Raw genomic sequence first — 16,501 nt, 5'->3', positions numbered from 1 at the left:
TAAGAGCTTTATGTGCTTATAAAATTTTATCAATGAAAGTTCCATATATATATATATATATATATATATATATATATATATATATATATATATATTAAAAAAAAAAACTCTACTTTTATTTTTATGAAATAAATAGAGAAGAAGCATTGTTATTAAAAAAAAAAAAAAAAAAAAAGGTCATTCCATTAAACATTTTTAAAATAGGGGTCTCATATACGATAACTAACCGGCCTTACCATTTGTTAACCAAGAATCATGTGATATTAATTGATAAGTCCCATATCATTAATTTTTTTTTTTTTTTTAAACCTTCTGAATCATATTGCATTTCATTCTCAAAATCAGTATACATTCATAGCAAATTTCTCTGCTTCAACAATCTCCCACAAACAATCTGGGATGTCATCAGACCACTGCCTATCTACCTCATGTAGGAAAGCCATCCGAGCCAAAGCGTGAGCAGCTTGATTACAAGTTCTATTCACATAGAGCAGTTTCGAAGCGAGGAAGGAATTGAGGGAAGCATGTATATCATCGATCAAGTGACCCTTTCTACTCCAATCTACAACGTCGAACCCCACAGCCTCAACCATCACCTTGGCATCCCCTTCCAACTCAACCTGCATTAAGCCCATCTCTTGCGCCACTTGGGTAGCCAAGAGAGCCGCCAACGCTTCAGCAGCGGTTGGCTCAAAAGTGCCAACACGCGTGCTGCTCAAAGCTGCATGCACCTCCCCCGTATGATCCCGAATGAGCACTCCCAAACCTATCCTCCCTGTTTGCTTCCCAACAGCTGCGTCCCAGTTCAATTTATACCACCCTTGCTGAGGTGTTGTCCACTTCCCCAGAACAGTTGGCTCTTTTGGAGCACAGGGCCAAGAGATCCCTACTTGAGCTTGAGAGAAATCCTGGAGAGCAGTGACAGCATTCTTAACAATGGTGTTAGGGTGAGAAAAAACACCTTCATGAAGGAATGCGTTTCTACGAAGCCAGACTCGACGAGCAGTGAGAATGAAAGTCTGTAATCATCCACATCACATTTCAGCAACATCTCCTTTGCTAGCCGTAGGAAATCCGGTTCCCCCAGAGAGCTTTTCTGAAATTTTTTACAACCCCCACTCCATACATCCTGTGAGGAGGGACATTGCCATAGAATATGATAGCTTGTCTCTGCTTCCAGGCCACACATGGGACAGCTTGGATCTGAAATCACCTTCCTCCTAAACAGCTTATCCCGTGTAGGTAAAATATCTTGACAAGCCCGCCAGAACCATACCTTCTCCGCATGTGGAATTTGTAGTTTCCAGAGGCTTTTCCAGACCAAACTATTCTATCTCTGGGAAGAACACTCTGCCATTTGTGCACATTCCAGATCTTTTTGAATATGATAGGCACTCTTGACTGAAAAAATACCTCTATCAGTTCCCCTCCAGATGAGCTTATCTTCCTGGTTAGTGCAACTGATTGGGATAGCTTGTATCATTCTCATATCTTCTGTCGAGAATAATTGAGACAGTAATCCATGCTTCCATTCATGCCCACTTTCATCAATTAATTGGTTAACAGTTGCTGCCGGGTCAAGCATTTTTGGAGAAGACTGTACCCGATAGGTTGATGGCTTAGGGAGCCATCTATCTCCCCAAATCCTCGTTTTTTCCCTATTCCCGATCCTCCAAACCAGCCCCTACCTCATAAGAGTACATGAGCTTTGAATACTCCTCCAGGCAAAGGATGAATTTCTCCGTAGTGGAGCTTCAATGACCGAGCAATCCGGAAAATATTTCGCTTTCATTATGCGTGCAACTAGGCTATCTGGCATAGTCCACATCCTCCAAATTTGCTTAGCCAAGAGTGCTTTTTTGAAACAAGTAATATCACGGAAGCCCATGCCTCCCTTCGCCTTTGAGACCCTCAATTTGCTCCAACTCAACCAAGCAATTTTTCTACCATTTCCCTTGTGACCCCACCAAAACCCTTTCATAAGGGAATTGATCTCTGAGCACAAGGTTTTAGGAAGCAGAAAAACACTCATGCAATAAGAATGGATGGCTTGAATTACCGCATTTAGGAGTATTTCCTTTCCTGCTTGGGAAAGAAATCTCAACTTCCAATCCTGAAGTCTTTTCCGCACCCGCTCCGTAATACCCTTAAAGGCTTCAACCGGGAGCGACCCACCAAGGCTGGCAACCCAAGGTATTTGTCATATCTTTGTGTAGCTGGGATAGCTACAAACTCCAAAATGGTTTCCTTCTCACCCATTGGTGTATTCCTACTGAAAAAAAAAAAAAAAAAAAAAAAAAAAAAAAAAAAAAAAAAAATTGAAGTTTTATTAGTGTTCATTTTTTGACCCGAGGCCTCCTTATATTTTTGCAGAATGGCTGACAAATTGCTCCATTGAGCTAAAGTGGTTCTGCAAAATAATAAACTGTCATCTGCAAAAAAGAGGTGGCTAATCTTTGGGCCCCTCTTTGAAGTCGGTACTCCGGATAAGAACCCTCGCCTATTTGCATCCGCCACCATAGAGCTCAAGACTTCCGCACAAATTAGGAAAAGGTAAGGGGAAATTGGGTCTCCTTGCCTGAGACCCCTCGTAGGGGTTATATGCCCACATGGTTCTCCATTAATCAGAAGCTTATAATGGACCAAAGTAACACACATCATCACTAGTCAGATCCAACGCTCATCAAACCCCATTTTTCGCATTACCGCCTCCAAGAACCTCCATTCCACCCTATCATATGCCTTACTCATGTCTAATTTAACAGCCATAAAACCTTTTTTGCCTCGCATTCCGGTGTGCATTGTATGGAAAGTTTCATAAGCCGCCAAAATATTGTCCGAAATCAGTCTCCCCGGGATAAATGCACTTTGGGTGGATGAAATAATATTAGGAAGGACCTTTTTAAGCCTATTGGCAAGCACCTTGGATATAAGCTTATACAATACATTACAAAGACTAATAGGCCGAAACTCTGTCACATTTTTCGGATTATTAGTCTTTGGAATAAGCGCAATGTAGTCAAATTCAGATTTGGCGGCAAACAACCAGAATTAAGGATCTCAAAAATACCTCCACATACCTCCTCTCTCATAATAGCCCAATTCTATTGAAAGAAACAAGCATTCATCCCATCCGGACCGGGTGCTTTGAGGGGTGCCATTTGGTGTAGAGCTTGGCTAATTTCTTCCATATTAAATTCCTGCATGAGTTCGGCGTTCATGCCAACCGAGACACGAGCATCTATGTGTTGCATACACTGCCCCAAGTCACCTTCACTGCTAGCAGAAAACAAATCAGCATAATAATCAACAAAAGCCTTACATACCCCTTCAGACGTCTCCCACCACTTCCCCTGTACATCTTGGATTCTATCAATTACATTTTTCTTTCCCCTGGACTTGACACATGCATGAAAATATTTGGTGTTCCTATCTCCATACTTGAGCCAGTTAGCTTTAGCCTTTTGTCTCCACTATAAATCATCTTTCTCTAATTGGACTTGGATGTCACATTTTAACTTTGAAATTTTATCACTGCTGCCCCGTATTTTCACTTCCCTGCAGCTCGGCTAATTTCTCCCTCATATGTGATATGTGCCCATGCGTTGTTTCTTGCAAGCTATTCTTCCAACTTGTTCTCCATCCGGTCCCACCCCCTCTTCTCCCCCATTGGTTGCTTCCAAACCTCTTCAATCACTTCCTGGAACCCACTTTCCAAAGCCCATCCAGCTTCATAATAAAATCTACGGCCCCGTTTAGTCTTGCGATCATTTTTAACGAGACTCAATACTAAAGGAGCGTGGTCTGATGAAACAGCAGCTTCCACCCTCACCACCGCCTCCGGGAAACAAATCCTCCATTCCATATTGGCGACACCATGATCTAGCCGCTCCTTTATGAATGCTCTCCCCTCTCGACAGTTATTCCATGTATATTTTGGGCCATAAAAGCCTAAATCAGACAAATTGCACTCCTCCAGTGTGTGCTAGAATGCTTCCATATCCATTCTCTTTCTCACACTACCCCCCCCCCCCCCCCCCCAATTTTTTTGTCCCATTAACAACCTCGTTGAAATCGCCAATGCACAACCATGGGAGAGGGTCTTGCCGGGCTAGGAATTTTAATAAAGACCACGCCTCATGTCTCTTGGCAGATTCGGGGTGGCCATAAAACCGCGTGAATTTCCAAAATAAGTCAACTTTGGGTCCGTTTATTATTGCATTGATATGCCGATGGCTGAAATTTTTTAACCTCAACCTTTGCACCTTCCCCCCATAATAACCCCAAACCTTCGCTCTTCCCGACGCAATCCACTACAAACATATTAGAGAATCCCAATTTGATTCTCACATTCTCCATTTTATTTTTTCGCATATTGGTTTCCATTAGGAAAACCAAGTCGGGTTTCTTGTCCCTCACCATCCGGCAAAGGTCTTGAACTGTCCATAGGTTCCCAAGCCCCCGGCAGTTCCAACTGAAAATAATCATTGCGGTTGGCGGGGCTGAAATTCAGCCTCCGCCATTCCCGATCCATCTGTTATGTTACTGCCTAGGCATTCCTTACGTCCCTTCTTAGGAAAGACCAAATTGTTGTCTCCCCCTTCAACCCCAGTCTTTATATTTTTTTCTTATAACCCCACCGAACCCTTTGCTGCTCCTTCCATCCATTCCCTTTCTTTTATTTTCCAGGTTACTATAGCACTCTCTGGGCTTACACTTTCCTTGGGCTCCTTACTGCTAGCTCGGGCTTCTTTCACAGTTTTTTCTATATTAGCAAAACTCAACCCCATATAACCTCCTTTGTTGCCAGGCCGATACTGTCCACTTCCCTCTAGGCCCAAATTTTTTGTTGGGCTCTCCCTCAGACCTCGCTGGGCCTTAATCCCCTTGCCTTTGATTTTCTCCTTGCGTCCAGCAACCATACGCTCCTCTTCCTGGTGGACTGCATTAAAAGAAAAAGCATAAATATCTTTTGACTTTAAATTGTGTCCCTCGTCAACTAGCTCAGCCGAGACATCTCCTTTATGTACCCATTCGAATCCCACGGGTTGACCAGCCGTTACAGGGAGAGTTTCCTTTTCGACTTGATTCTCAGCATAGAAACTTGCTGCTCCTCCACCTTGATTTTCGCCAAAAAATATGCTCCCTTCCTTGATTGAAGGGGATCTAGATCTTTCTTGAAAAAACTCATCAGGCTCCTCCCCTTCACCGGAAAAGTTGGTATCTCGTCTTCGTTCCCCTCCCCACCGAACTTTTCCGTCGCCCTGCCCTGACCGACTTCCTGAAACCAGTGGGTCTGGGTAGTTTCTCCATGTTTTGATACAAAGCCTCCTTGGTTCCAATCTGCCCTTCTGGTTGGTGATGGTGCTCACATCCAGGGGCCATATTGGCTTGAACTAGCCTGGTTTCGCATGTCGCTCCGCTTCTGACATCCACCTGGACCATGGCTAATGACACCACACTGGAAACAGAATTTAGGAAGCCTTTCATATTGAAAAACAATCAAGCTCGACTTTCCTTCTAGTTTCAACTTACGCCCCCTTGAGAGGGGTTTGGTCAAATCTAGTTGTATCTTCACCCTTAAGAACTCCCCCTTGCCCACTCCGTCGGTGTCTGTGTCCACCTCTTCCACTAGTCCAACTGAAGAGCCAATCTTATGCCCAACCTCATGCCCGATACATCCCAACGGCAGATGATACATTCGAACCCAAAATGAAGCCTTGTCAAACGTAAATTGTGCCGGAGGAGTGCGATCGTCATAGTCCTCAACTAAAAAAAGAGTGCCTTCAAAAACCCACGGCCGGCCCTCCAAAACTCTCTTTTTATCCCGACCATGGTCAAACTTGATGATAAAGAGATTTTCCCCTAGAGCTTTGAATGACATGGTCCCTGATGGTCTCCACCAGCGTTTTAGGGTATTTTTTATTGTCTCCATACTCACGTATCGATCGGCTACCAATTTTTCGACAACACAATCCCAACCCCGGTTGGTCACTGCTTGGAAATCCCCGGCCTGGACTTCCACTTCCACCTCCTCTTCATCTAGCAAGGAGAAGTTATCCGACATCCTCGTTAGATCATCCGCCATGATGTTTAGACTCAGCTTGCACGCAATCCTCCACAATCACAAAAGACGTGGAAACAGATCCTTCTCCTCTAGGTTATCGCCAGAGAGAAAACATGGTGGCTTCCTTCTTAAAATATCCCATATCATTAATTAATTAGACAAGAAAAAACCCATTTGAAACAAGAGAAAAATTTAAAGACCTAGTAATTATTAAAATTAAAACCTAAAACTAAATTAAAATCAACATTAAAAAATGGATTAAATTTAATTCCTAAAAAAATACAATAATCGTACACATCAAAGAGATATTTTTCAAATATAACGTGGCACCAATCAAAAGGAATATTTTTTTTATGCACTTTTCCTCCGCAAGGAGCCAACCAAAAAATCTTCATCCAACCATTTATTTCGAACAAATACAAAAACTATTTGACCTAAAAAGACCCCCCAAAATAAATCCGACCCACGAGTTATCGTAATCTCACGCGCCGGCCACGACTCCCTTCCTTAAGATTACAGCAACACGTAGATCCCACCCTCACCGCTGGAAACACTTACGGGCTGTGATGTAGTGACGGTAAGTAACAGTAGAGTGAGGATAGAATCGCCCCACGACTTACTCAAACTGATACATTAAACCGATATATAAACCCATGTAAAGAGGAATACAAGAGAGAGAAAGAGATTGAGAGAGAGACGGAGAGGGAGGGGTTTTGTGGGTTTTTCATTTGTGTTTGGCTGATAGGAAAACTTTAAGCCAGAGCCGCAAGGTATTTTCTCGGACGAGAAAGCGAGGGAAATTACAAAAGATGGGGAGTGAAAGCAAGAATGAAGGCGTAGAGGGGATTTCGCCGAAGACGAAGAAGGTGGTGCAGAGTTTGAAGGAGATTGTGAAGCACTGTACGGACCAGGAGATCTACGCCATACTTAAAGAATGTAACATGGACCCTAACGAAGCCGCTCAGCTACTCCTCTCTCAAGGTTTATTATTTTTAGGATAAAGCATTCATCCAATTTTTTTTAGGATAAAACCTGATTTTTTTGGAAAAAAAAGAGCTTCTTTTATGGGTTAAATTGTTACATTCTTTTTGGTTGCCGAGAAAATGGAGAGAAAGATAAAGGGGAGAGAATTTTTTTTTTCTTTCTTTGCTTTAATAGTGGCGTATAGTAGAACTCAGTTGTGTGTTGTGCTGTTGCCTTTTATCTTGTTGCTTTTGGGATAATGGTTTTTCCTCCTTGTCTGTACGAAGTGCATTGTGAAATCTTGAATATATATATATTTTTTTCGTTGAGTTGTTATCTATTACTTTTTCCGGTTGTTTCCGGGAAAAAGATGCACGGAAAAAATTTAGGTTTTTGTTTTGGTTTACTATAATAAGAATTAGAAGGAAAAATTGGGAATAGAAAACATTGCATTGAGGTATTCTTCTTTTTGTTTATTTTATTTCGTCTTGTGTGAACCCTTTAGTGATAATGATTGACGACGTTAAAAGAACTGAAAAAGAGAAAATGAAAGAAAGGATCAGGCATTGCAATTTATTTGTCGACTGTGCCATTCAAATTGGTTACGTTTTCTTGACATTTATTTGACAATTTCGTTGTAATTCATGTTTTTAAGTACAACTTTTTTGTCTGCTTTTTTCTTTTGATTGGGTTGGTCCAAATCTGTGTTATGCTTGAAAGCTTTTCGGTTAATTCTGTAAATAACTTTTGATCTTCAATGTCATCATTGAATTAGTAATTTTCAATTGTGTAGATACTTTTCACGAAGTGAAGAGCAAACGTGAAAGAAGAAAAGAGGTACCCTTTTGAAAACATGCTTGAAATGTTTTTCCCCTTCTGTGTAGATACTTAGTTCTCTTCTATACTTGCAATGGTCTTAGTTTTTTATTATTTCTTTTTGCACACTTCTCAGTGTGTTTGTTGGCAGACGATGCATCTGCAAAATGTTTTCTTTACTTATATGAAGTTTGAGTATATTCATTGAAAGAAGTTTGGCTGTAATGAGCTCATTTTTTAAAGTCCTTCATGACAAAATTGATCAAAAAGTTGAGGATAGCCACTTTAGATCCTATGTGTTGCGTGATGTATGAGTATCCTTAAATGTCCATTTTTTCATTCTTTTGGTCGAAGTTACAAGTGCTTGTGTAAAGGACATATCTATTGCAAGACATGATGACATGACTGCCAGGCTTTCCTAGCTACTAATGAGGAGTTTACCTTGAGCTGGTTCTTTCTTTTGCTTTTTTGTTGATTTTATTTTTGTTCCTTCCCTTTCCATTTCTTTTTTATAGTTTTTGTACTTAGGTGCTTTACGCTTTCAATGAGATTGGTTTATTACTTATAAAAAAAATTTCTTTTTTATATTTATATTTTTTATTTTGTATCATATCTTATCCTTTTTGATATCTTCAGATGAAGGATACACAAGAATCATGGTCTCGTGTTAACAATGGTGGTTTGAATCGTGGAGTTAGGGGTAATAATGGCACGCGTAATGTTGGATGGAGTGGACCAACTCAAACTAGCTATAATGGTAATGTTCGGGTAATTGTGAACTGTAGACAGTCTTGTGCATGATTTGATGAATCTGTTATTGATTTTGATGCTGTGTCAACTCGTGATTCTCTTGTCAGAACTTGGTAAAGCAGCATACGATGGAGAGAAGGGGTCAGTAGCTTCTTCATTCTCCTCATCTATAACTCATGCAGAGGGAAAAACCATGAATCAGCAAACTTTACTGCATAGGTTGGTTCTATAACGAAGTTCTTGTTGTTGCATTAACCATGTCTTTTACACTAGATACAGTGAGTTGGATGTTATCCGTTGCTATGGATTTATCTATGTGGAACTCTTTGCTGGCATTTGCTTGCCTAACACGTGGAAGTAAATAATATTTTGAAAGCAAATTGGGTGAGGAGTCCATGATTGTTCGGTAGCGCTTCAACTTGGGTCATACTATAACATGTCTAATCTCAATTTTAGTCCCGATTCCTCCATTATGGCCTCCGTCTTTAGGATTGCATAGACGTGGTGACACAAGTATTGTACACTATTTATTGTTTACTGGTTGCATCTTGTTTATGTGAATTTCCTCCAACTCATACCAATATGTCCTGTAGAGACCTTAAGTTATTCCTTTATTATCATTTGCTTGAAGTACTTATTTGGCGTCAAGAGTTTTGTTTTTTGGTTTGGAGTGGACAACAAGAAATTGAGTGAGTGTCTTGGCTTTTGAACAAACTTGACTAGGCTTCTGAATTCGTAAATTAAGAATCCTCGAATGTTTTTTTTTTTTTTTGGAAGAATCCCAAACGGTATCCCAAGAATCAACAATTTATTAGTATGCCCTTATTTTTCCTTTTTTGGCCTAAACCCTACAGGGAAGAATCATGACTATTCTGCTTCCAGGGTCCTGCAGCTGAGACCAGCCATGTGTTGCTTTGGCCAAATGAATTCACCAATTCTTCACTATGGTCTATATATATCTTTTAGAAAAATTGTGCACAATGTGCTAAGACATGTTAACTTGGACTGAGAAAGGGAGCTGGCTGTATGATTGTATACAATATGCTTACTTCTCATTGGGACACTTCTCTGCCTTGTGGACTTCAGCATGTCGTAGCAAACCTTCTGATCCAGCCTTTCTGAGTAGAAGGGAAGTAAGAAAATCTTTTTGTTTCACTCCATGTCATGGGTTGTTGTGGCTGAACAATGCATTTGATTACAGATGATGTGCTGGAATAAGTAATTCTTAGTCCTGACCAACATGCTGCTACTGCTGTAGATCATGATTTGCCAATGATTTGCCTATCATGTCTATTGTCAGTATCGTAATTGATATCACTTTCTCATTCATGCATTTGAGAACTGTGTTTCCCTAGTCCATTGTTATATATTTAGATTTTAAACAATTTCTTTATCAAGTTTTTAGTCAATTGTCCTCAAAAGAGTTTACTTTTCTGTTGGTATTTGTTTGTCTTGTTAATTTTGCATTTATGTGTCTGATGCAATAAGAGTGTTACAACATGACCTTGATTTTATTGCTTGAGCACTTCTCTAATTTCTCATTTTAGGTTACCTTTTAATATCTTCTGCAGTGATTCTTTTAGTACTGATAATAGAAGACAGTCAATAGGAACAGGTGATCCCATGTCTACATCTGCACAGCTGTCTCCAGGGTTTCAGTCTGCTTGGTTGGGGGCCACCATAGCGCGTCCTTCAATGGCCGACATTTTGAAGATGGGTAGGCCACAAAACAAGGGCTCACAGACGTCTTGCACGCCTCAAGATGCAGTCACACCGAACTCATCCCTTTACTGTGCAAAGCCTTCCCATGTTTCTGCTACTTTGCAACAAGAATGGCACCAAGATTTGCACCCACAAGATCTGTCTAAAATGTTAGAGGCAATCAATGAATCTGGTGCTAGTGCTCGCCAGCATGTTTTAAATGATGAATGTCCTGTGATCGAGGAGCCAACAGCTAATGGTGGGTCATCTGTTGCAGATGCACCTGCTGCCTCGGAAGCTGAGATATCCTGTAATCAGTCTAACTCCCATGATAATAGAGCTAACTTTTTTAGGAACTGTGTGTCAGATGCGGTCCGGGTGTTGAAGGGGGATGTAAGTGAAAATCTTAGTTTTGACCCTGTCAGATGTGATTCTGCATCTAGTAGGCAGACCATCATGAACAATGCTGGAGGAGCATCTGATTGCGATAATTTCTTATTGAAGGATATAAGTTCGTATGGTTCTCATATGGCCTTTGAGCTCCAGGAAGGTAATTATTATTGTTTGAATTAAATATTGCTTATTCCAGTGTAAATATATAATAGATCGTTGGAAGATTAGGCCTCTATGAAGCCCCTTCTATAATTTTCCTCAGCTGTTTTAGTTCTTTTTTTTCTTTTTAAATTTTTAATTTTTTTTAAAAAAGAAAAAAACTTTGATGGACAACATTTTCTGAGTGATAGATGTATGTTAGTGTCTTGTACCTTGGTTAAAATTTTGAGATGCGAGTATTGCTTCTAAAAATTACTTGGGGTTAGTTACATTCTCCATTGCCATGTTTGCAGATTTTCAACATATCTCAACTTGTAATGATGTTCTTTTGCCCCTTTTTTGTATTTAACCTTCTGTGCTTGCCTCTATTTATGATACATATATGGCATTTCCTGTTGTATTCATTTGCCAGTAAAGTTAGTTAAGCTTTTCTACAGAAATGAATTCTGGAGTTAAAAAAAAAAAAAAATGCCATGATTACCTTCTACACATGTTGGAGTCATTGTCCTTTTATCATATTTCATGATCCTGTTATCATTTTTTTTTTCTTTATTTATAATTTTTGCATTAAAATTGGCTTTTGTTGTCTTTGAGGAACAAATTGATGTTGCACTGTTAGCATGATCCTTTGTTTTTTTGATAAGTAAGAATCCAATGTTGTCTTTGAGGAACAAATTGATGTTGCACTTGTAGCATAATCCTCAATGCATATCCTTTAGTTATGATTATTATTATTGTTATTACCATTTTAAATCTGTTATCTGGAACAGGTAGTGGCTCACATTTATCCTTTCCAAATCATTCAGCACCTTTGACTGATGATACCAATGTAGATGTGTCATCAACTACTGCAACCTTGCATCGACTAAGTTTAAGGAATGAGGAGCCAGCTGTGCCTACAACAGAAGATAACTGTGCATTAGTCCTTCCAAGTCACCTGCAAGCTTTGGCTGCCGACTGCTCACAGTTAAGCTTCGGTACCTATAAAGCGAGCAGTAATTCTTCATTTTCTGAGCCTCTTGGGTCTAATCCATCAAAACTTGACTGGGGAAAGGCCTCTGTTGCAATTGATGGTTCATATGGGCACTTGGATTCCAGGTATGATTCTCTTACTTGGTCCATATACATTCTATTGGTTTAAAATGCTCATGATATTTTTTAATTTTTCTCCTATACAGAAATTCAGGGCACACTGGTGACGAGCAACTTAGATCCATGTATGATACTTTTACAGGGGCTGCTGATGCTAGAAATTATGATTTAACTGTGTCTTCGCAGTCAGAGTTGATGAACCATACTATTCCTGAGGCAACAGTTGGACGTGAATTGCTAACCAATGCATTTCTATCTGATTCTGATTTTAATAACTCTCAACAGCCAACTTCTGCATTCTCTTTTGCTAGGGCAGACTCGCAAATCAGAAATCTTCCTGCTTTTTCAAGTGAATTGGTAATAATATTGCTAGTAATACTGTCCATTCTGTTTTTGCTAGATATTGGCGTCCTTCAAAAAGATGCAGAAACTGTTGCTGTACACTATTTATACTCTGCAGCATAATTTCAAATATGCAATTCCACAAATTATATATTTTTAGTCATGCATAATTCTTGGTGAGGCTATTGTTTAGTACATTTATAGATGCGTGATGACTGAAGTAGATTCTCATGTTGGCTTAAGTGCAGCTTCCTGTGCACTACGTTTGGTGGAACCAAACTCTGCCACTATCATTTGCTATTACAAAAAGAAGTGGTGTAGTGAAACTCTGAGTAAATATGGTCAATCATTGTCCTTTTGCTTTTCTCATCCCCTTAATTCTTTGTGAATTTTTTATTAGGAAAAGCCTACATATCCCTACAAACTACCACCCAATTGACAATACCCCCATACTTTCATCTGTGACAATATCCCCCTAAATTACCAAAAAATTGACAATATCCTCCCATGCCCAGCAAAAGAATAAAAATAACCCAGAAATTTTTTCAATAAAATAAAAATACTCCAATAAATTAAAAATTTAAAAAAATATTTTTTTTTAAAGAAAAAATGATTTTTTTTTTCTTTTATAAATTTCCACACCTTGGTTTTTATTTTTAAAAAAATAGTTCTAATTTTTTTATTATTTTATTAAAGGTATTTTTGTTATTGGGGGACATTGACAATTTTTTGTAGTTTGGGAGGCTCATTGTCTCAATTGAAAGTTTGGTGGGATATTGCTAATTAGGTGGTAGTTTGAGGGGGGAATGTGGGCTTTTCCCTTTTTTATTCTATTTTGATCGGCATTTTGGTTTTTCCATTCTATTTTGGCATTTTGGCATTTTGGTTTTTCCTTCCTGTATGTCCCTTGATTCTGCCCACATTCCTAAATCTTGTTACTGTAAATTCTGTCTCTCTCATGGACTTTGGCAGGACCTGTTTGAGGAAGGGCATCTGCTCGCTCAAAGCTCCCCCCCAGTTAACCTCCAGCAGATCCTTTTTTTTGTCTTGCTTTTTCACAAATGTTTCTTTTTCTCTTCTTGTAGGTTAATCCTTCTATGCATTCCTTAACCTAAATGGAGTATGGTGTGAAATGAGTCTTAAAAGTCTTGTTGGTTGACAACTGTGATAACAGTTAGTGTCTTATCTCAATATGGGCATACAACATGAATTTCAGTTTTTCAAGTCAGTTTCTGTCGAAGCTTAGATTGAAAATATAAACGTAATTTTTTTTTTATTTTTTATTTTTATTTGATTGACCTTCATATTATGATGGTGTGAGTACTATTGGTGGCTAGAGCATGTATACTGTAAGTTATCATTCTATTCTATTTGGTACTTGCATCAGCTTAAAATATTTGTTGGGGTTGATGAATCGCTCAAAAAATGTAGCTTTCAACCCTTCGGGCTTCAAGTAGGTTTCGCAACCCCTTCTTATAGTCCAAGATTGCTATGAGATCAGTTTATATATTTTTGCCCTTGATCTTGCTTAACTTTAAGATTATCATACAGGGATCTGGCTAATTTAAAAATGAACCAGAAGAGTGGACTGATTTCATTCCCATTTTAATTTTAAAAAGGAAAAAGTAGTAGGGTCTAGGGAAGCTCTCTCTCTCTCTCTCTCTACCCTTAACTCTGCATTGGAAAAGGGGGAAAAGGATTAGATCCAAGTTGGTAATCTAGCCGTGTTAAACCACTGGCCATGACTGCAGGTGCTTAGGGCTTTCATGCTCAGTTATATGGTTTTCACTTAGAACAGGCCTGGTTTCTTTGTGCCTTCTTATGAACATTGTTCACTGTATAATACCGAAAATGCAACTGGATTCGTTGCTGCTGTTAGTGATGGCTTCATTTGTATTTGTGTAATAATTTGCTGCTTTTTTACTTCTGCTACTTCCCTGATTCTCATAAATATCCAACTTCAATGGTATTTGTGTAATTGGTCCTTGTTTCTTGTACTGCTTTACAGCATTCTTATTCAGATACCATACAAAGTGATTTGTTTGCATCGACTATTAAATCTTTGAGAGATTCTGATGATCTTCTGCATTCACCATTCCCTGTGACACCGTCGATACCCTCATTATCCAAAAGTGCTGGGTCACCATTAAGCAGTTCGACCAACTCCATGTTAAAGGTATGCGACCCGTTTCTTTTTTGTCTACTGCAGGCTCTCCAGGTCTATGGGCCACATCAGGAGGTATCACTGTCCCATCACTAAACCCTCCCTATTACTTGGTGTTGGCAGGATTTAATCTCAGGTCTCTCATACAACAATAAGAGACTTTGCTAGCTAAGTTAGCTGACACAATGAATGACCTTTTATGCTTGGCGCCCTTTAGTTATTTGTCTGGGTTGTTCTGTATTCAAGAGGTTAATCACAATTATTATACAAGAGGTTAATCACAATTATCATTCTTTAGAAGTCAATGTGATGCAATTCAAAAGGAAAGTAGACCAAATAGAACATATCGCTTTTATATATTATTGACATGTTTTTGCAATTGTGCAGGTTTTGAATCCTGCTGCCTTTTCTAATGTTCAGTCATCTTCTGTACATCCGCATCGCCTTTATCAGCCTTACACTCAAGCTAACCTTACTTTGGAACAATTAGCCAATGGGATTAGGTATCCTTCACTGCCTCGGACTCAAGCATATATGACATCTGCTATGGACCGAGGATATCCTGGCAATAGTGCATCCAATCAATCTCTTGCAGGAATGAACTACAGCCTTCCACAATACAATAGTGGAGCCCCATCAAGCAGATTACCTCTACCTGCTAATGCTTCTGGTTATGGGAATTTTGGGACTCATACAAATTCTGGAAGGTTTCTGCATAACCCATCCACTGACCTTACAATCTCTCATGGTGGCTATGATGAAGTTTTACATTCCAACTACATGGGGGGAAATAATTTTACTCCATTTCAACAGGTAATGACTAATTAATGGATGATTCTACAATATATAGGCTGCCACTATTTCTTTCAAAGATACAATTAAATAAGGAATTGATTGAATTCGTTTGGTGATGGGTGTTTGCAATGGTAGTGCTGTTTGATGACAGTTGTTGCTGTGCTGGTAGTGAAATGGCAATATTTTTGAAGTAATGCATAGTATAGGGTTGAAGGTGCATGTGTGGTACTGCTATTTATGACGTGTTATTATTATGCTGGTTGTGACATGCGATTATTTTTGAAGTTTTGCATAATACAGGGCTGACCTTGCACGCTTGCTTGGTCTAGTCTGGGAAAAATATTGCTCGTCATATGCTTCAAACTTGAAAGTTCTGGAGTTTCCCCGACACTATTTCAAATCTACTGAGTGATTCTTTGTATCGAAATTTTCTCAAATGTTTGATTGGTTTCATATATTATTTTACTGCGTTTTGTTAGAAGTTTGCCTTGTGTTGACTAGGATGACGGCTTTTCTGCGTGGAACTACGGACCTGGTTCAAGAACAATGTCTTCTGTTCCAGACAGCACATATTACAGCTTAGCGGAACGGAATCAACAGATTAATAGATATCGATTTGGTCAGCAGAACTCACAATATCATGGAGCTCCAGGCCAGCAGAATTCACAACATCATGGACCTCCAGGATACCCCGATTTCTCTCATTCATGACCAGGGATCACAAAAGAACATCAGCAGCAGGGCCCTAGTGATTTGATAATCCTAAGCGGTTCTCAGGACACTCCGTCTTGGCACTTGAAATTTGGCAACGTAGCTACTAACAATTTCCGTGCTTCTTTTATTTCTTCCTTTCGCCCGGGTGCTGTAGTGAGTTTGGAAAGAGGCAAATTAGGGTGTTATATGAGTTAAATTGAGATTTTTGTTTTGTGATGCTTTTGAGTGTTTGGCGCTGTCCAATTGTACATACTTAAAAGTTTAGTTGACGATGCCCACTGCCTCAATATTGTATTCTATGTAATTTCAAGTTGGGGCATGATTTTTGAGTTAGGCATCTGGCTAATTTTGATTCATCTCACAGGGAATTTCTGATCAAACAGTTGAATAGAATTCGTAGTTTAGGATCCAACTTTTTGGTTTTGTAACAGATATTTTGGAAGGCACTAATCGTGTTCCTATTTTTTCTACTAGTATTGATTTGTTATTTATTGCCTTCTCAACCCATATTGAATGGCCTTTTAATAACTCCACAATAGTTGATT

At 39.3% G+C, this 16,501-nt stretch overlaps 2 protein-coding genes across 3 annotated transcripts; one reads left to right on the top strand and one right to left on the bottom strand.

Annotated features, from left to right (window-relative positions):
- Positions 1 to 341: 341 nt before the first annotated feature.
- On the bottom strand, positions 342 to 2,259 carry LOC148585832 (uncharacterized). Its single transcript, XM_088516780.1, has 2 exons — positions 2,146 to 2,259; positions 342 to 1,019 (listed from the first exon to the last, which is right to left on the bottom strand). The coding sequence occupies exons 1-2, from the start codon at positions 2,257 to 2,259 to the stop codon at positions 342 to 344; spliced, it is 792 nt and encodes a 263-aa protein (XP_088372906.1).
- A 4,291-nt stretch (positions 2,260 to 6,550) lies between these two features.
- On the top strand, positions 6,551 to 16,447 carry LOC132180691 (uncharacterized). Of its 2 annotated transcripts, XM_059593597.2 has the most exons (10): positions 6,551 to 7,048; positions 7,824 to 7,867; positions 8,483 to 8,603; positions 8,704 to 8,815; positions 10,168 to 10,847; positions 11,620 to 11,947; positions 12,028 to 12,298; positions 14,292 to 14,459; positions 14,835 to 15,260; positions 15,744 to 16,447. In XM_059593597.2, the coding sequence occupies exons 1-10, from the start codon at positions 6,877 to 6,879 to the stop codon at positions 15,951 to 15,953; spliced, it is 2,532 nt and encodes an 843-aa protein (XP_059449580.2). In that variant the 5' UTR covers positions 6,551 to 6,876; the 3' UTR covers positions 15,954 to 16,447. The 2 variants fall into 2 exon arrangements, with proteins under 2 accessions (XP_059449580.2, XP_059449581.2); XM_059593598.2 differs by lacking the exons at positions 6,551 to 7,048; positions 7,824 to 7,867; positions 8,483 to 8,603 and having other exon boundaries at positions 8,742 to 8,815; positions 10,199 to 10,847.
- The last annotated feature ends 54 nt before the right edge of the window (positions 16,448 to 16,501 follow it).

The sequence above is a fragment of the Corylus avellana genome, chromosome 5 (assembly GCF_965113065.1).
Source record: "Corylus avellana chromosome 5, dhCorAvel1.hap1.2, whole genome shotgun sequence".
NCBI classification, from domain to species: Eukaryota; Viridiplantae; Streptophyta; class Magnoliopsida; order Fagales; family Betulaceae; genus Corylus; species Corylus avellana.
The sequence above is the reverse complement of the archived record's forward strand: the minus strand, read 5'-3'. Positions and strand labels throughout refer to the sequence as shown.